General features: G+C 39.7%; 1 protein-coding gene across 5 annotated transcripts in view; it reads left to right on the forward strand.

Annotated features, from left to right (window-relative positions):
- RWDD2A (RWD domain containing 2A) overlaps positions 1–27,357 on the forward strand; it is a 64,195-nt gene that overhangs the window by 19,326 nt on the left and 17,512 nt on the right. Inside the window, exons 2-3 of one of the 5 annotated variants that reach the window (XM_073626877.1) lie at positions 9,167–9,488; positions 19,988–20,217. In XM_073626877.1, coding sequence (XP_073482978.1) covers positions 9,482–9,488; positions 19,988–20,217 — 237 coding nt within the window. In that variant the 5' untranslated portion in view covers positions 9,167–9,481. The remainder of the gene's footprint in view (positions 1–9,166; positions 9,489–19,987; positions 20,218–27,357) is intronic. The other 4 variants (XM_073626875.1, XM_073626878.1, XM_073626874.1 and 1 more) reach the window with 4 other exon arrangements.

A 27,357-nucleotide genomic window follows, 5' to 3' on the forward strand; every position in this document is an offset into this window, starting at 1 on the left:
GTGGTAAAAAAAAGTCCCTTGTGGATTTAAGTAACCTTTTTTTTTTTTTTGGTAATTCTCCTTTAAAGGGGTGTGGCAGGGGGCGTGTCCTATGCCTACATACACTTGCTAATAGGTGTCCCTCATTCCCATCTCAAAATGTTGGGAGGTATGCAAATGTGCATGACAAAACATGCAGTAGGTGCGCAGGTTCTGCCGTGGATTTATATCTCAGGGATATTGATTGCTTTCATGCATGTTTTGTGTGCACGCTCTTTACAGATACACACCTACATTTCTTTCTAGAATATTGATTTGTTCTGACCACTAGCATGTATATGTACAGCATATGCTTCTCTTTGAACGCATGTTTGAGGCTTTTTTTTTTTTTTTTTACTGTGCCCCCAATCACTGCGCTATAATATACGATTCTAAACTCTATAATGTTGGGGAAAAAAAATAACTGTTAAGCGGCATGAAGAACACATAGTGTGTCAAAGTAGTGTCCTCTCCTTCCCCCGCAATGACAATAGTGCACTCTGTCCCCTTCACAATTACACAGCACTGTGTACAGTGGCAGCCCGGCCCCTAATCTACATGCAGGGCACCGGACACATGGATTTCAATGAGGTTTTTTTTTTTTTTTTTAAGCACACGATTAGAGTCGGAGGTTCTAATTGGCTTCAAAAAAGGGTGGGCTCGGGGCGCAGAGCACTGCGCCACAAACCCACTCAGTTGTGTGACAATAGCAAATTAATATTCGCTATTGTCTTCCTGATTCTCCTACTGGCCAATCAGAAAGCGGGTCCTTAGACCCGATTGGCTAGGGAGTTTTAGTGGATGTCGGCGGTGCGAGTGAGGGGGGCAGGTTTGTTTGCCACCGCCCCCAAAATATTGAGCACTAGCCACCACCTACTGTGTAGGTAGCACTCTCCTATCTGACAGTGTGTGTACAGCAGAGCCGAAGACAGCACAGTACTGGACAGAGGGCGGTAGCGGGAGCTGACGGAGTTAACTATTTGCCAAAGGTGCACTGTACATTTACTGCAACAGTGCAGGCCGGCTGTGCAGAATCATGTGTATATATATATATATATATTAGATGTTAGTACATATGTAATGATGTTAGTGGCAGTTAGTTCCCACAAAGTGTCAGTTAGTGTCAGATTGCCAACCATCCTGCTGTAAGTCACTGATCACTGCCACAAATAAAAAACAATTCCAGTATACTGTATATGTATATGCCAGTTTGTAGACACTATAACCTTTATGCAAACCAATCAATATACACTGATAGGGATTTCTTTATACCAGACATGTAGCAGAATACATTTTAGTCAAAATGTATTAAGAGATTTGATTTTTGTGTATGTTATATGTGATGGATCAGAACACAATAGTCTAAGTTGGTGAATAAAATTAGAAAAATATATACATAAAACTATTCTTCAGAAATAAAAAACTGATAATTGGCATGTGCGTATGTATTCACCCCCTTTGTTATGAAGCCCATAAAAAGCTCTGGTGCAACCAATTACCTTCAGAAGTCACATAGTTAATGAAATAATGTCCACCTGTGTGCAGTATAAGTGTCACATGATCTGTCATTACATACACACACCTTTTGGAAAGGCCCCAGAGGCTGCAACACCTAAGTACGAGGCACCACTAACCAAACACTGCCATGAAGACCAAGGAACTCTCCAAACAAGTAAGGGACAATGTTTTCACTATATGTTTTACACCAGGGAGGTAGCACACACAGCTCATTCACTGGATACACACACAACACTATATTTCCAATGATCTCCACACATGTGGAATGTGTTGTGGCGATCGAGTATGCTATGTGGATGTTTTCTTGGCAGGGGCGGAGTTCCTTGCCTCAGCTTCGGAACAGACAACTATTTTGGGGTCCCATCTTCCTCAATGCTAGCCAAGCATAGTGCTTTAGCCGACCTTTTATTTCTGTACCCAACTCCTGATGAATGGCATATAGCCATGAAACGCGTCGAGTTTCCATGGGGTGCTCAGTCAAGTCTGGCTCATGACCTATTTACTGGCCCATATATACCTTCAAAATTCACTGAGTACTATGTAACTATTAATGTGTATGTGTATCTTTTTTTGTTTGTACAGCAGCTCTGTTGCATATGGTGTGCCAATGGCTGTTAATAGGAAATATCTTGTATTATAGCTACAATTAATCATGCTCAAGATTGATATTCATCTTATTGCCAAATGGCGTTTCTATGACATGTGTACATATTTGTATTTATACCATTTTATTAATATACATTACTTCTCATGTGCTGCCAAGCTGACATATATGTATCCATTATGTTCATGCCACGTGTGCATGTGTAAATATATAAATATATAATCTTTCCGACGGACTCGAGTCCTATCGAAAAATCCGTTCGTCTGTATGCTAGTCCAACGGACCAAAAATGACGCTAGGGCAGCTACTGGCTATCAACTTCCTTATTCTAGTCCGGTCGTATGTCATCACGTTCAAATCAGTCAGACTTTGGTGTGATCGTGTGTAGGCAAGTCCATTTCGTTGAAACTCCGTCAAAAAGTCCTTCGGAGTTCAGTCCGTCGAAAAGTCAGCTCGTGTATACGTGGCATAAGTCTTGTTGCTGACCATGTCCGTCCCTTTATGACCACAGTGTACCCATTTTCTGATGGCTACTTCCAGAAAAATTATGCATTGTGTCACAATGGTCAAATCATCTCTAACTGGTTTCCTGAACATGACAATGAGTTCACTGTACTCCAATGGCCTCCACAGTCACCAGATCTCAATCCAATAGAGCACCTTTGGGATGTGGTGGAACAGGAGATTTGCATAATGGATGTGCAGCCGACAAATCTGCAGCAACTGTGTGATGCTATCATGTCAATATGGACCAAAATCTCTGAGGAATGTTTCCAACACATTGTTGAATCTGTGCCATGAATAATTAAGGCAGATCTGAAGACAAAAGGGGGTCCAACCGGGCACTAGGAAGGTGTACCTAATAAAGTGGCTGGTGAGTATACAGTATCTCACAAAAGTGAGTACACCCCTCACATTTTTTAAAATATTTTATTATATCTTTTCATGTGACAACACTGAAGAAATTACACTTTGCTACAATGTAAAGTAGTGAGTGTACAGCGTGTATAACAGTGTAAATTTGCTGTCCCCTCAAAATAACAACACACAGCCATTAATGTCTAAACCACTGGCAACAAAAGTGAGTACCCCACTAAGTGAAAATGTCCAAATTGGGCCCAAAGTGTCAATATTTTGTGTGACCACCATTATTTTCCAGCACTGCCTTAACCCTCTTGGGTATGGAGTTCACCAGAGCTTCACAGGTTGCCACTGGAGTCCTCTTCCACTCCTTCATGACGACACGGAGCTGGTGGATGTTAGAGACCTTGCGCTCCTCCACCTTCCATTTGAGGATGCCCCACAGATGCTCAATAGGGTTTAGGTCTGGAGACATGCTTGGCCAGTCCATCACCTTTACCCTCAGCTTCTTTAGCAAGGCAGTGGTTGTCTTGGAGGTTTGTTTGGAATCTTTATCATGTTGGAATACTGCCCTGCGGCCCAGTCTCCGAAGAGAGGGGATCATGCTCTGCTTCAGTATGTCACAGTATATGTTGGCATTCATGGTTCCCTTAGTGAACTGTAGCTCTCTAGTGCTGGCAGCCCTCATGCAGCCCCAGACCATGACATTCCCACCACCATGCTTGACTGTAGGCAAGACACACTTGTCTTTGTACTCCTCACCTGGTTGCCGACACACACGCTTGACATCATCTGAACCAAATAAGTTTATCTTGGTCTCATCAGACCACAGGACATGGTTCCAGTAATCCATGTCCTTAGTCTGCTTGTCTTCAGCAAACTGTTGGCAGGCTTTCTTGTGCATCATCTTTAGAAGAAGCTTCCTTCTGGGATGACAGCCATGCAGACTAATTTGATGTAGTGTGCGGCGTATGGTCTGAGCACTGACAGGCTGACCCCCCCCACCCCTTCAACCTCTGCAGCAATTCTGGCAGCACTCATACGTTTATTTCCCAAAGACAACCTCTGGATATGACGCTGAGCACGTGCACTTAACTTCTTTGATCGACCATAGAGAGGCCTGTTCTGATCTGATTACCAACAATACAGACCTGATCACGGATGTGGAAATACGGGGCAATTTAGGAAACAGCGATCACAGGTCAGTTAGCTTCAGTATAAATCACACAAACATAATGGGAATACAAAGACACTGAATTTCAAAAGAGTCAGCTTCCCTAAACTACAAACCTTGCTAGAAGATATTAACTGGGATAAAAGCTTAGGAACAAAGAACACGGAGGAGATATGGGTTTGCTTTAAGAGCATATTAAATAAGGACATTAGCCAGTGCATCCCATTGGGAAATAAATTTAAAAGAGCGAACAAAAGTCCTGGTTGGCTTAACTCCAATGTAAAAATGCATATAAAAGCAAAGGAGAAGGCCTTCAAAAAATACAAGACTGAGGGATCATCATCAGCATTCAAACTTTCCAAAGAATGCAATAAGAAATGTAAGGGTGCAATTAGAGCAGCTAAGATAGAACACGAAAGACACATAGCGGAGGAGAGCAAAAAAACTTCCAAGATATTCTTTAAATATATAAACAGTAAAAGAGGGAGGACAGACCATATTGGCCCCATAAAGAATGAGGAAGGGAATCTGGTTACAAAGGATGGTGAGATGGCGAAGGTATTGAATTTATTCTTCTCCTCAGTCTTCACAAGGGAATTAGGGGGCTTCAGTAACCAAAACTGCAATGTTTTTCCTTATGACACATAACAGGAAGCATCCTCATGGCTAACAGAGGACAGAATTAGGAATAGACGTAAACATTAAATGTAACATTAATAAGTACCCAGTACCAGATGCCTTGCACCCAAGGACCTTACACAACTCGGTCAAGTAATTGCCAGACCTGAAATGGTACCAGCTGATTGGAGAAAAGCCACTGTAGCACCAATATTTAAAAAAGGGCCAAAATACATCCCTGGTAATTACAGACCAGTTAGCCTAACATCAATAGTATGTAAACTTTTGGAGGGGATAAGGAACTATATACATGATTTTAGTAATGAGAACGGTATCATTAGCAGTAATCAGCAGGGATTCATGAAGAATCGGTTTTGCCAAACCATTCTATTAACCTTCTATGAGGAGGTGAGCTGCCATCTAGATAAAGGAAGGCCCATGGACATAGTGTATCTGGATTTTGCAAAAGCATTTGACAGTTCCCCATAAACGTTTACTGTACAAAGTAAGGTCCATTGGTATGGACCGAAGGGTGAGTAGATGGATTGAAAACTGGCTACAAGGGTGAGTTCAGAGGGTAGTGATAAATGGGGAGTACTGGGAATGGTCAGGGGTGGAAAGTGGGGTCCCCCAGGTTCTGTCCTAGGACCAATCCTTGAATTTGTTCATAAATGACCTGGAGGATGGGGTAAACAGTTCAATCCCTGTATTTGCGGACGATACTAACGTAAGCAGGGCAATAACTTCTCCTCATGATGTGGAAACCTTGCAAGTAGATCTGAACAAGTTAATGGAGTGGGCAACTACATGGAAAATGAGGTTTAATGTGGAAAAATGTAAAATAATGCATTTGGGTGGCAAAAATATTAATGCAATCTATTCACTGGGGGGAGAACCTCTGGGGGAATCTAGGATGGAAAAGGACCTGGGGGTCCTAATACATGATAGGCTCAGCAATGGCATGCTATGCCAAGCTGCTGCTAACAAAGCAAACAGAATATTGGCATGCATTAAAAAGGTGATTAACTCCAGAGATAAAACGATAATTCTCCCACTCTACAAGGCTCTGGTCCGGCCACACCTAGACTATGCTATCCAGTTCTGGGCACCAGTCCTCAGGTAGGATGTACTGGAAATGGAGCATGTACAGAGAAGGGCAACAAAGCTAATAAAGGGTCTGGAGGATATTAGTTATGAGGAAAGGTTGCGAGCACTGAACTTATTCTCTCTGGAGAAGAGACGCTTGAGAGGGGATATGGTTTCAATGTACAAATACCATACTGGTGACCCCACTAAAGGGATAAAACTTCAGCGGAAGGGAGTATAATAAGCCACGTGGCCACTCATTAAAGTTAGAAGAAAAGAACTTTAACCTTAAACTGCGTAGAGGGTTCTTTACTGTAATGCCCTGTAAACACGGTTGGATTTTCCGACAGAAAATGTGTGATAGGACCTTGTTGTCGGAAATTCCGACCGTGTGTAGGCTCCATCACACATTTCCCATCGGAATTTCCGACACACAAAGTTTGAGAGCAGGCTATAAAATTTTCAGACAACAAAATCCGTTGTCGGAAATTCTGATCGTGTGTACACAAATCCGACGGACAAAGTGCCACGCATGCTCAGCATAAATTAAGAGATGAAAGCTATTGGCTACTGTCCCGTTTATAGTTCAAACGTACGTGTTTTACGTCACCACGTTCAGAACGATCAGATTTTCCAACAACTTTGTGTGACCGTGTGTATGCAAGACAAGTTTGAGCCAACATCCGTCGGAAAAAATCCATGCATTTTGTTGTTGGAATGTCCGATCAATGTCTGATCGTGTGTACAGGGCATAAGAGGATGTGGAATTCCCTTCCACAGGCGATGGTCTCAGCGGGGAGCATCAATGGTTTCATAAAACTATTAGATAAGCACTTGAACGACCACAACATACAGGGTTATACAATGTAATACTGACATAAAATCACACACATAGGTTGGACTTGATGGACTTGTGTCTTTTTTCAACCTCCCCTACTATGAGTGGAATCTGTCCTGTATGGTCTTGGTCACCGTGCTGCAGCTCAGTTTCAGGGTCTTGGCAATCTTCTTATAGCCTAGGCCATCTTTATGTAGAGCAACAATTCTTTTTTATAGATCCTCAGAGAGTTCTTTGCCATGAGGTGCCATGTTGAACTTCCAGTGACCAGTATGAGAGAGTGAGAGCGATAACACCAAATTTAACACACCTGCTCCCCATTCACACCTGAGACCTTGTAACACTAACGAGTCATATGACACCGGGGAGAGAACATGGCTAATTCGGCCCAATTTGGACATTTTCACTTAGGGGTGTACTCACTTTTGTTTTGAGTTATTTTGAGGGCAAATTTACACTGTTATACAAGCTGTACACTCATTACTTTACATTGTAGCAAAGTATCATTTCTTCAGTGTTGTCACATGAAAAGCTATAATAAAATATTTACAAAAATGTGAGGGGTGTACTCACTTTTGTGAGATACTGTGTGTGTGTGCGTATATATATATATATATATATATATATATATATATTGTTTTTTATTTGTAAAATGATTTACAATTCAGTTAGAATTGGATTTGTAAAGCCAGTCTTATACTTCACATGTCCTTGCTAAACTGGACAATCAAGCAGTTGATTTTGCTACTTCTTTTAATCGTACCTTATAGGACACAGGCTGGATAGTCATAGACCACAGGTTTTATGTTGCTACCTTCAGGTGATTGGATAGGCCTCCCTGGGCAACCCCCTAAAACTAGGGATGCACCGAAAATAGGATTATCAGCGTTTTACCGATAGAAAAAAAAGTGCCGACAATGGCTGCCAAAAAATGTGTGCAATTTGCCATGATTTTACAGCGATTTTACTGCGTTTATGGTGGGTTTTTTTATAGGTCATGTAACTCAAAAACTGTATTAAAAACACAACATGATTTTTTGTTGCCTTTTTTTATGCATTTCAATAAGGAGGTGCATTTTTGGTGCGTTTTTGTTTTTTTTACTGACCAAATATGCACCAAAAGTGTGACAAGCAGGATTTTTAACACTGCAGCCGAAATGCAACAGACCAGTGTGAAAACATACATAGAATTTAACAGGATGCATTTTCCTTGAGCTTTTCTTCTGCTTTTTTTAATGCAAGACTGCTCAGTGTGAAAGCAGCCTATCGACCGAAAAGAACCCGATAGTGGCTGAAAATAAATTCATATTTATTTAAATTCATGATCTTAATTAAAAAGTAAAATACTGTCCATTTTGGTTTCGGTTTTCTGCCAAGTGCTTCCTGAATTTTGGGTTTAGGTCCAGAATTTTTATTTCAGTGCACTACCTATAACCTATAACCTTTCCCTTCCTATGTCACCTGCCTGCAGTTTAGACTATGAGCAGTGTGATAATGGAAAATTGAACACTTGCCTTTCCGTAATTTTCCTTTCCTGGTGCCTATCCATGGCAGCATACACATGGTTGGTTGCTCAACCCAACCCACAGGACCATTATAACTCTATAAAAGAGAGTGACGCCCCCCACCGTCCCCATTCTCGTAACTAGACTCAATTCAGCCACAAGAATAAGAACAAAGGAGGGGAATATGCTGCCATGGATAGGCACCAGGAAAGGAAAATTACAGAAAGGTAAATATTCCATTTTCCTGGTGCCTTCATGGCAGCATACACATGATAAATAACTTGCTAACGGGGGGGGGGGAATGCTGAAGTAAACAGAATTTTTCATTGACTCTGGGGGCGTCACTCTCTTTTATAGAGTTATAATGGTCCTATGGGTTGGCCGGGGCTGGAGCAACCAACCATGCATATGCTGCCATGAAGTAGAGCTGCAGGATTCTGGCTAAAATGAGAATCACGATTTTTTTGCTTAGAGGATAGATCACGATTCTCTCACGATTCTCGCGGCGCAACATCATCTTTCACATTAAAACAAAAAAAATTGTGCTAACTTTACTGTTTCGTTTTTTTTTTTATTTATTGAAGTGTTTTTTTTCCCAAAAAATTGCATTTGAAAGACCGCTGGGCAAATACAGTGTGACATAAAATATTGCAGCAATTGCCATTTTATTCCCTAGGGTCTCTGCTAAAAAAATATATATATATTTTATATATATATATATATATATATATATATATATATATATATATATATATATATATATATATATATATATATATATAAATATAAATATAAATTTATATATATAATTTATATATATACTCTAATGTTTGGGGGTGCCAAGTAATTTTTTTTTTTTGCAAAAAATATTGATTTTAACTTAAGAAAGAAGTGTCAGCAAAAGATTTGTTTCAAGTTCTTAACTGGATGTTTTCTTTTGACAGCTCAGTGAGCAGATAATCTCTCCACTTGTTTATATGAAAGAATTGGCAAACTCAGCAGGAGAGATCGTCAGGGGAGGTGAATCGAGATCACGATTTTTTAACGATTAATTGTGCAACTCTACCATGAAGGCACCAGGAAATTAAATTATCATTAACAGAGACTGAAGTGATGGAGTGGTGACAGCAGAAACTGCAAATCGGAACTTGGAAATAGTAGTGTCACATGTCTGCAGAGCCAGATTTCCATTATTGGTGCCTGCAGGAATACCACCTTTGGTGCTCTACTGGATCTGAGCTGGCTTTTAGAAAATTCCAATGATGTGTAAATAAGCATATATAAGCTGGCTAGAGTTTCTTCTAAAATGATGATGGTTTTGGTAATAAAATGCTGTGACGAGTACATCTCTAATAGACCATGTGGTTGATTTACTAAATGGGTAGAGCCAGCACTTAATATGCAGTCGCATACTAGCAAAAATCTTCTTTTTTTTTTAAATTCTCCTCTAAAATAAGTGGGTGTTCAAAGTATACACAAGTTCACCTTAATTGCTAACACTCACTTTTCTTGGTAAAACCGTCCCTATTCCTTTTGTAAATCAACCCATGTGCCCCATCTGCTTCAGTCATTTTCTAAAGTATTGGCTCCTAATGAGAGATTCTTCTATATACCACCACAGGTAGAACAAAAAAATGTCTAGACAAACACATAAAAGTGTCACATTAGTAGTAGACTAGTTAAATAATTGTATGTGATGCTAAATGTTAATGAAATAAGTATGTACCATTAGAAGACATATTATAGTGAAGTCATTGTCTGAGTATACTCAGTGCTGACTGTTGTTTCAGTATGGGAAGGAATGATTTGATTACAATAATGCTTCTGTATTGTGAACACCGGTGGTTCAAAGCACCATAGAGCAATCCCAAGGCACACACTCTGCACACTTTTTATCTGGAAATACCCAAGCCATTCAAATTCATAGCTCTAGGTTAAAGGTCTGCTATATTTTTCTAATCATTTTCTACATTTAACAGTTTTCTATGAATGTGATTACATTTTTATCTCACCTATAGAAGCTTCTTGCTAATAAACATGTAAGCTTTAGCCTTTTATCTTTAAACTTGCTTTATTACTTAGTGAACCACTGGGCTGATTTAAAGCATGATTCCGCTTTTATAGGGGGAGAAAAAATAGCAAATAAAAAAATATAGCTATACAATTGCTACAGTGATGTTAGAATTTATTGTTATTAAAAATCACCTTTCCTTTTCAAACTGTCATTTTCTGTAAAATTTAATGTACTGCAGCAACCTAGAGGCGTTCTGTACACAGTTATGCCCTGTACACACGGTCGGATTTTCCGATGGAAAATGTGTGATAGGACCTTGTTGTCAGAAATTCTGACCGTGTGTGGGCTCCATCACACATTTTCCATCGGAATTTCCGACACACAAAGTTTGAGAGCTTGCTATAAAATTTTCCGACAACAAAATCCGTTGTCGGAATTTCCGATTGTGTGTACACAAATCCAACGCACAAAGTTCCACGCATGCTCAGAATAAATAAAGAGATGAAAGCTATTGGCTACTGCCCCGTTTATAGTCCCGACATACGTGTTTTACGTCACCGCGTTCAGAACGATCGGATTTTCCAACAACTTTGTGTGACCGTGTGTATGCAAGACAAGTTTGAGCCAACATCTGTCGGAAAAAATCCATGCGCTTTGTTGTCGGAATATCCGATCAATGTCCGACCGTGTGTACAGGGAATAAGTGTACACAACTTCCCCAGAAATGTTATTTCCTGCTTGTGTGATTGGTTCACCGATTTTCCCAGAAGTCTGCACTTCCTTGGCAACAAAAATGTTATTTTTAGTGAGATACTCAAAAAGGGATAATCTCTTCCAAAGGGATGCAGAGCCTGCAACTTCCCTCATAAGTCACTCCCATTCAGATTCACAATTCAGAACAAAGAGCTATTTCTTCAGATCAGAAACGGGTAGGAATCTGCAAAAAGGTTTGTTAAAGAGGAACTGCAGACTGCTCACATAATTTGTAATAAAAACATCTTTGCCATTCTGAAGCTTCCCTCCAACTTTTTGTATATTATTGTATATGTACTGTGATTCTGTACTTGGCAAATATGCTGCAGAAATCTCCCTCCACTGAGTCTGGCTGCATCCATTTTAGCTGTGGGCAGCTGAAGCTTCTGCCTGTTCACTTCCTGGATTTACACAGACACACACCTCCAGCTCTGCAGCCCTGCAGCTTTCATTGACCCTTTTATGACTCATCCCCCTCCCTTCCTGGCAACCTCTCATGAGCGTGAGAGTGAGAGAGAGCTGTGCATGATGCCATAAGCCTAGGCTTTTTACCAAACAAGAAACAGGAAGTGGGCTGTATAAGGTATTTACTGGCAGCAAAAAAAAATGTTTTACTTGTTAAAACAACAAGGGCAGAAGATTTAATAGATGGAAAGATGAAAAAACGACTAAAGTTCCGTTTTAATATCCCTGCAATGTACTGTACACTGATCACCCAGAGGGGATTGTTTTTTTTTCCTCAACAAAAGTGGAGTTACTCTTTAACCACTTGCCGACCGCCTGCCATTGTTATACCTCAGCTGAAGTGGAATACACACCTCCCAACATTTTGAGATGGGAATGAGGGACACCTACTAACAAACAAATGTAGGCATAGGACACGCCCCCTGCCACTCCCCCTTAAAGGAGAATTAACAAAAAAAAGGTTTTACTATATAGATCAGACCAAAATGAGGGGGAAAGAGGGACAGAGGGACATTTCTCCAAATCAGGGACAGTCCCTCAAAATCAGGGACAGCTGGGAGCTATGGGAATATCGTTGTTATGGCAGCAGCTAGCTGCCATAACCCCGGTATCCACTTCTTCAGCAGGTGGCTGGCTTTCAGATAAAAGTGGTCTCTGCGGCGAAGATGTAGTCTCTGCCGCGAGATCACTTTTATCGGTGGCGGGAGAGGGCCCCCTCCCGCCGCGCTCCGGTGCCCTCTGCCACAGCGGTGGACGAGATCGGATTCTTCTCCCTGTGTGGTATGGAGCTGAGTGAGGAGAAGATGGCCCCCACCCGTCTCCATACCATTGCAGGGCAGAAGCAACGTCAATGATATTTTTTTTTTTTTTTTATTTATTATTGCGTTTTAGTGTAAATATGAGTTCTGAGGTCTTTTTGACCACAGATCTCATATTTAAGGAGGTCCTGTCATGCTTTTGTTCAATTACAAGGTTACAAGAAATGTTTACATTCCTTGTAATAGGAATAAAAGTGACACAATTTTTTTTTTTTTAAAGAACAGTGTAAAAATAAAGAATAAAAAGTAAAATAAATAAGAAAAAAAAATTAAAATTTTTTTAACGTGCCCCATCCCGCCGAGCTCGTGTGCAGAAGTGAACGCATACTTGAGTAGCGCCCGCATATGTAAACGGTGTTGAAACCACACATGTGAGGTATCACTGCGATTGTTAGAGCGAGAGCGATAATTCTAGCCCCAGACCTCCTCTGTAACTCAAAACATGCATCCTGTAGAATTTTTTAAACCTCGCCTATGGAGATTTTTAAGGGTAAAAGTTTGTCGCCATTCCACGAGCGGGTGCAATTTGAAGTGTGACATGTTGGGTATCAATTTACTCGGCGTAACATTATCTTTCACTATTTACAAAAAAAATTGGGCTAACTTTACTGTTGTCTTATTTTTTTAATTAAAAAAAGTGTATTTTTTTTTTTAAAAAGCACGCTTGTAAGACCGCTTAGCGCTTATTTCAAGTCAGAGGGGTTGATTTACTAAAGGCAAATCCACTCTGCACTACAAGTGCACTTGAAAGTGCACTTGGAAGTGCAGTCGCTGTAGATCCGAGAGAGATATGCAAGGAAAATAAAAAATAGCATTTTAGCTTGTATGTGATTGGATGATAAAATGAGCAGAGCTTCCCCTCATTTCAGATCTTCCCCTCAGATTTACAGCGACTGCACCTCCAAGTGAACTTTCAGTGCACTTGTAGTGCAAAGTGGATTTGCCTTTCTTAAATAACCCCCAGTGATTCACTATGTATTGAAGTCAGGATAAAAATAATAGCCACATAGAGGTGTGTGTACTAAAGGAGTTGAGAATCTTGACATAATGGGGTCTCTATATAAAAAAAATTTGCTGAGTGAATGTCTCAAATATTCGCATTGCTGTCACGAATGTTCGCCGTATTTTGTGTAATATGTTATCTAGTGCCAATAATGGGGTATTTCAAGAAAATACTGCAACTAGATGGAACTGGCAATTATATTAATGGCGACTAGATAGAACTGCTGATCATAGAAAATAAACATATTACATTATTCATGACAGTTGTGTGAAGGCTTAAAAGCTCATACACACTATAAGAAAATCGAGCTAGAATTACGATTTTTGTATAGTGTGTACACAACTTTTGACAGCCGATTCTGAATGTTCGTACGAAAATTCCCGAAGGGACAAACTCCAAAATTTTTCTCGTACGGGAACAGAACGAACGATTTTAGTTTAATGTGTCCCCTTTTTGTATGATTTTCATACAAGAAAAATCTGAAAAAAAAGACTGTGCATGATCAGAAACAATAAACAACAAAAAAAAAGCCTTTATCCGACGAGAATTTTCTTATGAATTTTTAATTATCGGCTCCGATTTGCTGTGAAACAACGAGGAAAATCGAACGATCATTCGCCCGATTTTCTTATAGTGTGTATCCCACATAAGAAATCTCTGGTGGGGAATGTGGCGCTGTTCAAAGATGTATGTAATAAGATACTAATATCCTACAAAGTGGTGGTAGTATATAAAAAATACTGTAAAAAATCATAAACAAACAACATATCAGGTGTATGTGTCACAGGTGTAAAACAACACATAATATAAAAAACATATGATTATAAAGTCAAGTGCAAATGCGATATGGATAATCCTAAAAGAAATACGTGCACTCAAAAAGGGAAGCAAAAATAATGTATAAATATGTGCGTAATATTAGTGCTAGTCTGCAAAATCGCAAAGGAAAAAGCATAAAAAATACCCCAAAAAAAAAAAAAAAATTTTTTTTATATCCAAAATATGCACAGATATAAACAATAGTATGATAAATAATTAATGTGGTACTGTAGCAGAATTTTCAAAAATCAAATCCAAATGATATAAGTGTCCGAGCAGGTTTAAAGTTCTATATATGTAAAAATAAGAAGGAAGAAACTCTGTGAAAAGTGACTTTGCTTCCAAAAGAATCCCGTGTAAATAATTGTGGTCGTTATATAATCTCCTTCTCTGGAACCCCCAATTGTGTCCCCACTCACCGGAAAGCCCAACCCCTGCAGGGGTAATGGGCAAATGAAAGTAAATCCACCAGCAGGAAATCGATCGGTGTCCCCCTCTGTGTTTCCGTGATCTTCTTCCTGGTTGGGCTATCAATGGTCCTTTAAAAAAGTCCACCAGATCGTGTCCGTATATATGGAGAAGAGAGGAGCCTCATAGTGTAAATCCAAATTGACTTTTATTTGTTCAGTCAGCTTACATAAAATAGTTAAAAACAGTGACTAGCAGCTGAACCTGTTCCGCCGGCTAGTATAAGGCCGATGGCTGGAACAGTAGCTAGGCAGCGGCTTGCGTTCCACAGCCGAGCTGCCGAAAGTGAACGAACAGAAACTAACAGCGACGTATGTGTACCAACGTGACCACGCCTTACGCGTTTCGTCATCAAGACGTCATATGAGGCGCGGCCATCTTGGTACACCATACGTCCTAATATACAACAGGGAGGCGCCGTGTGTCCAATAAGAGTGGGGGATTGTTAACAGAGCAACATGCCCACCCAGCGGGGAATATTACTTGCGCTCTTGTAATAATGGCGAAGAAGGGGCCCACCGGCCAAACACCCCCTGGTGGAGAAAACTAAAAACTCCACAACTGATATAAAAGATGTGTGATGACTGTCTCTGGAGGGCGCCTCCATGTAAACGAAGCAGAAGTTTTTGAATATATAACAGGCATACAGATTATAGTCCCATCAGCCACATCTGAACACTAAAGCAGCAGAAAGGAACAAGAGCACATTGCATATAATTTATTTATTTATTTATTTATTTTTTTGAGGGGGTATTTTTTATGCTTTTTCCTTTGCGATTTTGCAGACTAGCACTAATATTACGCACATATTTATACATTATTTTTGCTTCCCTTTTTGAGTGCACGTATTTCTTTTAGGATTATCCATACCGCATTTGCACTTGACTTTATAATCATATGTTTTTTATATTATGTGTTGTTTTACACCTGTGACACATACACCTGATATGTTGTTTGTTTATGATTTTTTACAGTATTTTTTATATACTACCACCACTTTGTAGGATATTAGTATCTTATTACATACATCTTTGAACAGCGCCACATTCCCCACCAGAGATTTCTTAATTTTTTGGATTCCACCTCGGTGGTTTTTTCCATTTTTTGGGGGGGGCTGCAGTTCTCCTTTAAAACATTGTCCTAAGCGCGGAAAATTTGAGTTTGTGTATCCCACATAAGATATTTGATCAGCAACTTTTTTTAAAACTAGACCCCAATGTATTTGTTTGAATATATCCCCCAGTTATTCAATCGTGCAGACGAAATGAGTAAACAGTAATTGGATTCATACATGATTAGATAATTGCATTTTATTTTTTGTGAGGAATCTCAACTCCTTTAGTAAATCAGCCCCAGAACTTCCACCTTTTTAAGGCAAGTTAGCAATAGCAGCTCCCAAATTTATATACCTACATGGCCCTTTTACTGCTGCTTTATGTTGTTATGATAGGCAGCGATATGCCTTTCGTCTGCCACAGTTTGCATAGCTTGTACATGTGGCATCCAGCTAAGGGAACATGAAGGGTTTATTTTGTATAGCAGGTCATGCCATGTGATGAGAAAGTACACAGAGTTTAAAAAGAAAACAGGATGTCCACTTTGCTGCTAGTGTCTTGTGAAGTACAGTATTTCTAGGAGGAAAGAAAGGAAAAATGTGATGCTATGCACTGCTCCTGCTGAGACTTGGTCTTAAGATAATGACATATAATTTGGTTGGAATCAATTCTGTTGGAAACTGCGTGCTACTATAACCAGGGCCTCTGTTTTAATCTTATTTCCATGAATAATCTGCAGTCTTCTTGACTTTCTGAGCAGTCTAATGATTTTAAAATTATTTGCATTTCTTTTGCAGGATGCTTATTAAATAACAAAATAGCTCCATGTGTACTGTATGTGGTTTTTATGTTACATAGTTACATAGTAGGTGAGGTCGAAAATAGACACGAGTCCATCAAGTCCAACCTATGTGTGTGATTATATGTCAGTATTACATTGTATATCCCTGTATGTTGCGGTCGATCGATGCCCCCCACCGAGACCACCGCCTGTGGAAGGAAATTCCACATCCTTGCCACTCTTACAGTAAAGAACCCTCTACGTAGTTTAAGGTTAAACCTCTTTTCTTCTAAATGTTCTTGCTTGTTGTAGACTCTGATATTCTGCTGTGGAGCATTGTACCTTCTTTTGTCACCATGGGAAACTCACAAACATGGTGACCAACAGAGGCAGTATATCAATTATATAACCTCTGACCTTCTTTCCTGATTTCATCTACCATACTGGGACATTATCTGGAGTACAGATCATACCTAAAAATCAATCATGTTACCTCTGCCCTTTGATGCTTTTACATACCATACTGGGCCATTATCTAAAGTGCAGATCATACCTAGAAATCAATTATATTACCTCTGACCTTTCCTACTTTTACCTACTATACTGGGCCATTATCTGGAGTACAGATAATATCTATAAATAAATTATATTACCTCTGCCTTTCCTGATTTTACCTACCATACTGGGCCATTATCTGGGGTACAGATCATACCTAGAAATCAATTTTATTATCTCTGCCCTTTCCTACTTTTACCAACCATACTGGGACATTATCTAGAGATCATACCTAGAAATCAATTATATTACCTCTGATCTTTCCTACTTTTACCTACCATACTGGTCCATTATTTGGAGTACAGATCATACCTAGAAATCAATTATGTTACCTCTGACCTTCCTTCCTAATTTCACCTACCATACTGGTCCATTATCTAGAGTACTGATCATACCTAGAAGTCAATTATATTACCTCTGACCTTTCTTGGTTTTACCTACCATACTGGTCCATTATCTAGAGTACTGATCATACCTAGAAGTCAATTATATTACCTCTGACCTTTCTTGGTTTTACCTACCATACTGGTCCATTATCTAGAGTACAGATCGTACCTAGAAATCAGTTATATTACCTCTGACCTTTCTTGGTTTCACCTACCATACTGGTCCATTATCTAGAGTACAGATCGTACCTAGAAATCAGTTATATTACCTCTGACCTTTCCCGGTTTCACCTACCATACTGGGCCATTATCTGGGGCACAGATCATACCTAGAAATCAATTTTATTATCTCTGCCCTTTCCTACTTTTACCAACCATACTAGGACATTATCTGGAGTACAGATCATACCTAAAAATCAATCATGTTACCTCTGCCCTTTCCTGCTTTTACATACCATACTGGGCCATTATCTAAAGTGCAGATCATACCTAGAAATCAATTATATTACCTCTGACCTTTCCTACTTTTACCTACTTTACTGGGCCATTATCTGGAGTACAGATAATATCTATAAATAAATTATATTACCCCTGCCTTTCCTGATTTTACCTACCATACTGGGCCATTATCTGGGGAACAGATCATACCTAGAAATCAATTTTATTATCTCTGCCCTTTCCTACTTTTACCAACTATACTGGGACGTTATCTGGAAAACAGATCATACCTAAAAATCAATTATATTACCTCTGCCCTTTTCTGCTTTTACCTACCATACTGGGCCATTATCTAGAGATCATACCTAGAAATCAATTATATTACCTCTGATCTTTCCTACTTTTACCTACCATACTGGTCCATTATTTGGAGTACAGATCATACCTAGAAATCAATTATGTTACCTCTGACCTTCCTTCCTAATTTCACCTACCATACTGGTCCATTATCTAGAGTACTGACCATACCTAGAAGTCAATTATATTACCTCTGACCTTTCTTGGTTTTACCTACCATACTGGTCCATTATCTAGAGTACAGATCGTACCTAGAAATCAGTTATATTACCTCTGACCTTTCTTGGTTTCACCTACCATACTGGTCCATTATCTAGAGTACAGATCGTACCTAGAAATCAGTTATATTATCTCTGACCTTTCCTGGTTTCACCTACCATACTGGTCCATTATCTAGAGTACAGATCGTACCTATAAATAAATTATATTACCTCTGACCTTTCCTGGTTTCACCTACCATACTGGTCCATTATCTAGAGTACAGATCATACCTATAAATAAATTATATTACCTCTGACCTTTCCTGGTTTTACCTACCATACTGGTCCATTATCTAGAGTACAGATCATACCTATAAATAAATTATATTACCTCTGACCTTTCCCGGTTTCACCTACCATACTGGGCCATTATCTGGTGTACAGGTCATACCTAGAAATCAATTATGTTACTTCTGACCTTCTTTTCTATTTTCACCTACCATACGACGCGATTACCTGGAGTACAGATCATAGATAAAAATCAGTTATATTACCATTGACCTGCTTTCCTGGTTTCACCTACTATACTGCATCATTATTTGAAAAATACATATAATATCTAGAAATCTGTTCTGTTACCTCTGGCTTTCTTTCCTGGTTTCACCTACCATACTGGGTCATTATATGTAGTGTAGATCATACCTAGAAATCAATCATTTGTTTCTGTGACCTTCTTTCCTGGTTTTACCTACCATACTGGGCCATTATCTGGAGTACAGATCATACCTAGAAGTCGTTTATGTTACATCTGTTTTTTTTTTTCCTGATTTTATCTATCTTACTGGGCCATTATATGACATACAGATCATAGCTAGAAATCAGTTATGTTACTTCGGACCTTCTTTTCTAGTTTCATCTACCATACGGAGTCATTATCTGGAGTACAGATCATAGCTAAAAATCAGTTATATTACCATTGACCTTCTTTCCTGGTTTCACCTACTATACTGGGCCATTATCTGAAATGCATATAATAACTAGAAATCAGTTTTGTTACCTCTAGCTTTCTTTCTTGGTTTCACCTACCATACTGGGTCATTATCTGTAGTGCAGATCATACCTAGAAATCAATAATTTGTTTCTGTGACCTTCTTTCCTGGTTTTACCTACCATGCTGGGCTATTATCTGGAGTACAGATGATATCTTGAAATCAATTATATTTTCACTGATCTTCTTTCCTGGTTTCATATACCACATTGGGCACAGATCATAGCTAGAAATTGTGAGATCAGGAGCTAATGTGCCTAAAGTAAACCAGGATAGTGGTAACTGATCATAGGATGAAACATGCGGTACATAACATTCTATGAAAACTGTTTGTGTGAAAATGTCTAAATGACAAACAGCTGAAATTATATTTAAATCTTGACATTTCTTGAAAAAAGTAAATAGGACCCACCCTACCTACCTCCTGAGAATATCTGTTCATAAAGAAGGCTATTACATTAAAATAGGAAGGCAGGAAGGGAGAATACAAGCTCAACTTAAATCTCTGGACCTACCCATCTTTTAACATGTTTTTTTTTCTACTGTCAAGAATAAGAAGATGTATTTTGTAATTTATATGATTTATCTTATGTATGTTATCATAGGTAAGGTTGGAAGAAGCTCTGTTATTACTATGAGTGCCACCATTAAGGAATGCCTTGAACTTCAGCTACTAGAGATGGAAATGCTCTTCTCTATGTTTCCTAACAAAGAAGACATTATACTGAATGATGCCAAATCTGTCCCCGTAATAAGAAAGTATGTTGAAGGAATTTATCAGTCTCTGCCACCATCTGTTGGATACACAGTGTTTGTTAGGACAGAGGATGAGAAGGTAAGAATTTTTCATTTTACAATAGTTTCTCTCAATCCATATTATTTTATTTTAGGATCATTTCAAGTCCTTGCAACTTAAAGAAGCCTTTAAAGTTCTAAATTTTCCATCTACATTTTAATTCTGGATAGGTGCTGATAATATGAGTCACCACTGGGTTTTTGCAGCATATCTCCCAGGGACTGTATCAAGGGCCGATCACTCACACGTGATCATTGCATGAGTGATTACATGCGAGTGGGCAGCCTCCCGTTGCTTTCAATGGGGCTGCCTACTCACCGCTAATCGCAGGGACCCCTGCTGCAGTTCTCGCAGCTAATCACCGTGTGGGTGCATTCGCTAGTGTGAATGCACCCTAAAAGTCAGCCAGCTCATTGAAATCAGTGCATTCCTTATGGGGATAATAGCTTAAATCAACAGCTGATATAATTATATATTAAAAGTTCCCTCTAGTGGCTAATCTACATATCTCTGTATTTTGTAAGTTGTACACTATTTATTATTGTACGTAAGTTGTAAGTTGTACAATAACAAAAATGTGAAAGCTGCTGCATGTAAATATGTGAAAGTCATAGCAAAAATGTAAAGGTAAAAAGTAAAATAAATTCAATTATGTGGTCACTAAAAATACACTAACTACACAATCAAAAATAATACCCTCAGATTATATTACCCGTTTATAACAGGTTATCTTTAAGAAATGGCACCACTTTGTAATATAACACTGATTGATGGTAAATAGTTGAATTAAATTATTTAGAAAATAATTTACCATGCCTTAATTGAACCCTTCTCCCCTCCATCTACAATTATATTGCCATTAATAAAATGTAGGTCCTCCAGAACACCAGTTTTGTAATGCAAATGTGCAACAATAAAAACACAAAATTTCAGTTTTCGTGTTAGTTATAATCAAGTCCATGAAAAATTTGACTCCACCTATTGTCATATAAGTTAAAATGTAAAGACATAATTCGGTAAGTACTTTTCCATTGAGAGGGAACACTGATACTATTATTTTTCAGAAATAATGTACCTGGATGTATGTCTGTGACACTTCCCTATGGGGGAGCAGTGCAGTGATTAGCACTTTTGTCTAGCAATACTGGGTTCCTTGGTTCGGGTAATGGCCAGAGCACTATCTGCATGGAGTTTGCATGTTTTCCCTGTGCTTGCATTTGTTTACTCTGCGTCAGGGTTTCTCAACCAGGCTTCCATGGAAACCTAGGGTTTCTCCAGAAGTTGCTAGGGGTTCCTTGAGCAATTTCTGCCTCTCAGATAAGTTCCCACTGACACCAGTGATCTTTTGTAGCTATCTGTAAGGGGACATTTCTTTCCAATGACCACAAGTGTAATGAGCATTCTTCCCTCTGACCATCACACTAATGTGCCATAAGTTGTAGATATGGTTATTTTTAGCAGGGAGTAATTTCTAGTTTTCCTCTGTGCTGAAATGGTTGAGAAAGGCTGCTCTGGGTGCTCCAGTTTTCTCCCAAACCCCCAACCCTTCAAAACATGCTGGTAGGTTAATTATCTCCTTTCTAAATTGGGCCTAGTGTGTGTTTGTGTATGTGTGCACATGTATATGTACGGTATGCATGTGAGATGGGACTTTAGATCATAAAACCCTTGAGGCAGAGGCTGATATGAATGTACAGTATGTGAATTGTTGTTGTGTAAATTATTGGTGCTAAATAATTGCCTGTAATAAATATTGGGCTGAATATTTAAAGCGTAACGCCACATTTGTTGAGAAAAAAACATTCCCCTCTGAGTGATCTATGTACACTACAAGGATTTTAACAAACTTTATTGCAGATTCCCACCTTTTGTTATTCTTAAGAAATCACTGTTTGTTCCTCTGTGCCCCTGTGCTGAGTGAGTCTAATGGGAGTGATTTCATAATTATAAATCAGCTGCTGCACCTGTAATGAGGAAAGCTGATGGGCCTGCATCCCTCCCGTGATTTCCTATTTAAAAGTATCTTACCAAAAATTACATTTTTGGTGCAGGGGATGCCTGAAATCTGACTTGTTACCTTAGTGCAGACTTCTGGGAAAATTGGTGGGCCAATCACACAAGCAGAAAATTATGTTTCTGGGGGGGCATTCAGTACATATTCTGTGTATAGAACACCGCCAGGTAGCCATATTGCTTTGCACTTTACAGAAAATTACAGGGCTGCAGATTGAAAAGGAAAGGTCATTTTTAATAACATTCGATTACAATATGGCTTGTGTTGCAATTGTATATGCAATAATGTTTTTTCTTTATTTGCTATTTTTTTCCCCCCCACGAAAGGGTAGTTACCCTTTTAAGCTGATCTCTATTTTTTGATAAATTATAATTTATTTATTTATGCGCACTGTGCAACGGGGGAAGGGCCTTTTATTACTTTGTTTTGTATCATTTTAATAGGCTAATGTTGTGCTAAGTAAGAGATCTCTGATCATATATATTGTGGATTAGCTTTGTATTGGCAATAGTTCAATTCAGTGGAAGTGGTGCCTAGATATATATCTTACCTTATGATATTACTCTGCAGACTTTGTGACATTTTCTCTTATCCCAGGACTTCTGTGCAACATGCAGTTGTGCGTGGGTGAAAGACCAAATAGCCAGATGAGATGCCTGTCTGTGCATATGGCTTACTAGTGAGGAGTGAAAATAAACTTATTCCTCATTAGGTTTCACTGGCAGAATTTGTGAAGATTATTCAAAATTATATATTTTTTTTTGCCTCCAAGGATGCTGCTGTAGTTTTAAAGTTGAACTCCAGGAATGATCTGTATGGCCTACTTGCAGTACATTGATTCAACTTGGCACATTAAAAGTACACATATCTCACACCTGATGGGCCATTGGGAAAGTTGAAAATTACTGTAGTAGTTGGCATCCAATCGGACCATGCCTTGTATTATTTGAAAACAATGCAAGGTGTTTTGTGAATGGTGGCAGTGCTGATCGAGCAACCCCCTGTGATTAGTGTGCAGAGGGGAAGTTGCTCACATAGAACCATATTAGTACCCAGAAGATTGCGGCTATAACTGTAGTAGTGGCTAACGCTACAGTGATTTTCAGCTTCCCCAGCGGCCCATCAGGTAATGCTTCCTTTTATTGTGGGATGCTGGACCAATGTTATTATGCAATGCAGATCATTTATGGAGGACATTTTAATGGTATAAAGCTTGGTGAATTTTAAAATTGTAATTATTTCACATTCTTTTTAGGGTGGTTGGGATCTGCCTGAAATATATTATTGAGATCTGTTATCCATTAAAAGTGCTTAATAGTTCTCTAAACACGAATGCTAGCCATACACACTTTTGGACTGAATGAGGGAAATCGAATAGTTTTCTCCAGAGTGAATAGACAAATTTATAGTGTTCAGACAGCTTCAGCATCTGAGACAAATAGTGATGCAGTCACTGTTCAGCCAACAATTTCTAATGTGGCTCCTTTGATTTTTGTTAATCAAAGTTTGTTGAGCCAGGTGGTGCCAAAAATTGAGCCATGTGTGGCAAACTTAAAGAAAATTTTCAGTCCCTGTGTTTTGTTTGTGTGTGTTTTTTTTTCCCCTTCCTTTTTCCTCTGTCACTGCTGGTATCTACGTAAACCAACTAACCTGCTCAGGGAATCTAGCATTGTCCTACTGTGACCTGCCTAACCCTATTATTTCTGACATCATTGAGAGCCTGGCTGTCTCTTCCAGGTTCAGGTAACCTGCCCCCTGGTGACGCATGCAAGCTCTGCCCTCCAATACCATGTCCGTCCTCTTCCTCCTGTTGTGCCTGCCCTCTCAGCTGCGTCCATACTCCACCCCCTGATGCGCACACAGACATACCCACACATGTGCATGCTTTCTGTGTGTGTGTTAAGGTGTGCGGGACAGGTGGCAAATTGGAGTACATGTACACTAGAGGCTGGAAAATTGGTGAGTAAGTTTTTTTTTTTTTTAAACAAGAGCATGTTTATTGATTGTCAGAGAAAGAAAACAACAACCATATATATACGGAATACATTTGTTCCAATGGTACAAATAATCAAAGTACACTTGTGCGAACAGAGGAAGAAAAAAAAGAGTTTGCTAGGTACGGTTTCCATTACATCAGAGGGTCATACTTGTGCTAATGTCCTTGGGTACATTGCGCTAAGTATCATTATATTCTCCCCTTAGTTCTCCAACCATATCCAATTGTCATAATGGTATTTCAATTAACATTAAGGAATAAACAACGCATAGTAAGTATTGCTTTCATCAGGTAATCTCTCATTTATGTAGTTATTCAATACAGGTTTCACTGGAGTTGAGCCACTTATCCCAGATTCTGTTATACTTGGCCGGGCACCCTTTGTGGCTATATAATACTTGCTTATACGGCAGTGTTTTGTTTACTTCACCAATCCAGGCTCGAAATGTGGGAGGATTAACCCTCATCCAGTGTCTGGCAATCACTTTCCTGGCACAGAACAAGGTTTCGTAGAGCAAAATTGCCAAATACTTTTCAGTGTCAGCGTCTGGCAATATACCTAGTAGGCATGTTTTGGGATCAAGTTGTAGGGGTGAGCCCATGTGATCATGTAAAAATTTTATAACCTGTGTCCAGTAGTGCTGAATGCTTGGACATTCCCATATTAAATGAACAAATGAACATGGGTTAGCTAAGCACCCTGGGCAGTTTGGGTCCTGGTCACGTGAGAATTTGACCAGCCGTGAGGGGGTAAGGTAGGCTTTGTGGATAATATATGATTGAGTCAAACGGTCGGATAGTGTCGGGGATGATTTCTTAACATTCTCCAATGCCTTCTCCCAATCCGAGTCTTCTATTGGGCCTATGTCCTCTTCCCACCTATTTTTTAGCTCTATCTATAATTCTTGCTACTGATCGCGCCCTTATGATGCTATAGAGGTTGGATATCAGTTTAGCTGGCTCTTCGCCTGTGATCACTTCAACCATTGGTAGCGTTTGTGTGTTAGGGAATCCATCTGTGAATTGGGCCCGTAGGACATGTCTTAGTTGCATATAGTTAAACAGCATATGTGCGGGTAAATCAAACTCCTCTCTAAGTGATTGGAAATGTCTCACCCCTAGAGGCGTAAGTACCTGAAATAGGTATGTGATTCCCTTAGTAGCCCACAGTGTAGCAGCTGGTATATGCAATAGTTCTTGTAGTTGGCGGTTATGCCATAAGGGTGTATGCGAGTGATAGAAATCAGCTCCAGTTATTTTAAGCGCAATCTCCCAGATTCTTTTATGTTGGTGTAGCATGTGGTTCTGAGTTATTCCTCTACCCGTACCTTCCTTGCCTCTAAATATTACTTGCAGAGGAGAATGTATATCCTTATTTGATTCTCTACATACTAAAGCTTGGTATCTATCTTTGTCAGTTTTATGGAGATGAAAAAGGTGTGAAATCTGTGCAGCTATGTAGTATGTGTGTAAATCCGGGAGAGCAGCTCCTCCGGCGGTGGTGGGGTTTTTTAGGGTATTCCAAGCTAGCTTGTGTCTGTTGGATCCCCATATAAAGGAGTTAACTATCTGATCTAGGGCTTTGAAAATTTTTAGGGGGATAAGTACTGGGGAGTTCCACAGTATATTGAGAAATTTTGGAAGCAGAATCATTTTAAAAAGGTTGATTCTCCCCATCACTCCCAGTGGGAGTCTAGTCCAGGTTTGTGTACGGGATTTCAAGTATGTAAATAAGGGCTCTATATTGTTGACGATAAAATCCTTGGGGTCTCTAGTTATTAATACACCTAGATATTTGAAAGAGGCAACTCTCTGCAATGAAAGGGAGGCTGATTGGCGCGTGGGTGATGTTAGATCTAGGGGCATAATTTGCGACTTAGACCAGTTCATACTTAGTCCGGAATGTTTCCCAAATTCCTCTATGGTCGTTAGGGCCGCCTGGAGAGACGGGCCAGTATCCTCCAAATATAAAAGCATATCGTCAGCGTATAGGCTCACCGTCTCTACCAGGTTGCCAACCCTGAGACCTCTAATGCCCGGGTGCATCCTGAGGGAGATGGCCAGGGGCTCGACTGCCAGGGCATACAAGAGTGGGGAAAGTGGGCAGCCCTGGCGGGTACCACGTTCCAGCGGGAAAGAGTCTGATAGCGTTCCATTCACAAGCACGCTAGCTTCTGGTGGGAAATATAATAGTTGTACCCATTTTATAAATCTGGGCCCGAATCCGAACCACCTAAGGCACTCCCACAGATATTCCCACTCCACGGAGTCAAATGCCTTGGCGGCATCCAGCGCCACCACTGCTCGGTCTCCTATGTTCTCATGGGTCGCTTGGATATTCATGTATAAACGTCGTAGATTCATGGCTGTGTTCTTTCCAGGCATGAATCCCGTTTGGTCAGGGTGGATAATGGAGAGAATAATTTGATTAAGTCGAGTGGCCAAAACTTTTGCTAGAATTTTGATGTCTGCTTGCAGCAGTGATATTGGGCGATATGATTCCGGATATTGGGGATTCTTTCCTTGTTTGGGGAACACTATGATTACTGCCCGTCGGAGGGATTCAGGTAGGGAGCCAGATTCGAAGATATAATTGTATAATTTGAGTAGATCAGGGACCAATACCTCGGAGTACTCTGCATAAAAATCTAGGGGTATGCCATCTTGGCCTGGGGCTTTCGCTGGGGCTAGAGATGAAATCTCGTCTGCAGTAAGAGGGGCCTCCATGACTGTCATCTGAGATTCTGAGATTTGGGGGAATGGTATATTGAGGAGAAATGTCTGCGTCTCTTGAACAGTGACATTTACTTTAGAGGAGTAGTGGTCGGCGTAATATGTACGGAATGCTGTTGCTACCGATATAGGGTCTGTTAAGGGTGCATTATGTGGTTCTATCAAGGATACCACAACCGGTGGGTTAGTGTCTTGGTGGGCTAAGTACGCCAATAATTTACCCGCTCGTTCACCCATCTCAAATATCCGTTGTTTTGAGAAGAAAAGTTTTTGTTTAGCTTTCTCAAAGTGTAATTGGTTTAGAATACGGGTTTGTAGTTTGAGTGTTGATACCGTGGCTGGATTGGGGTCTAGGTTAAATTCTTTAGTTGCTAGTTCTACCTTTTCAGAGGCAAGGTGTAGTGCAGCTTTAGAAGAGGCCTTCAATCTATTTATA

This window comes from Aquarana catesbeiana, linkage group LG04 (genome assembly GCF_042186555.1).
Source record: "Aquarana catesbeiana isolate 2022-GZ linkage group LG04, ASM4218655v1, whole genome shotgun sequence".
In the NCBI taxonomy this organism is placed as follows: Eukaryota; Metazoa; Chordata; class Amphibia; order Anura; family Ranidae; genus Aquarana; species Aquarana catesbeiana.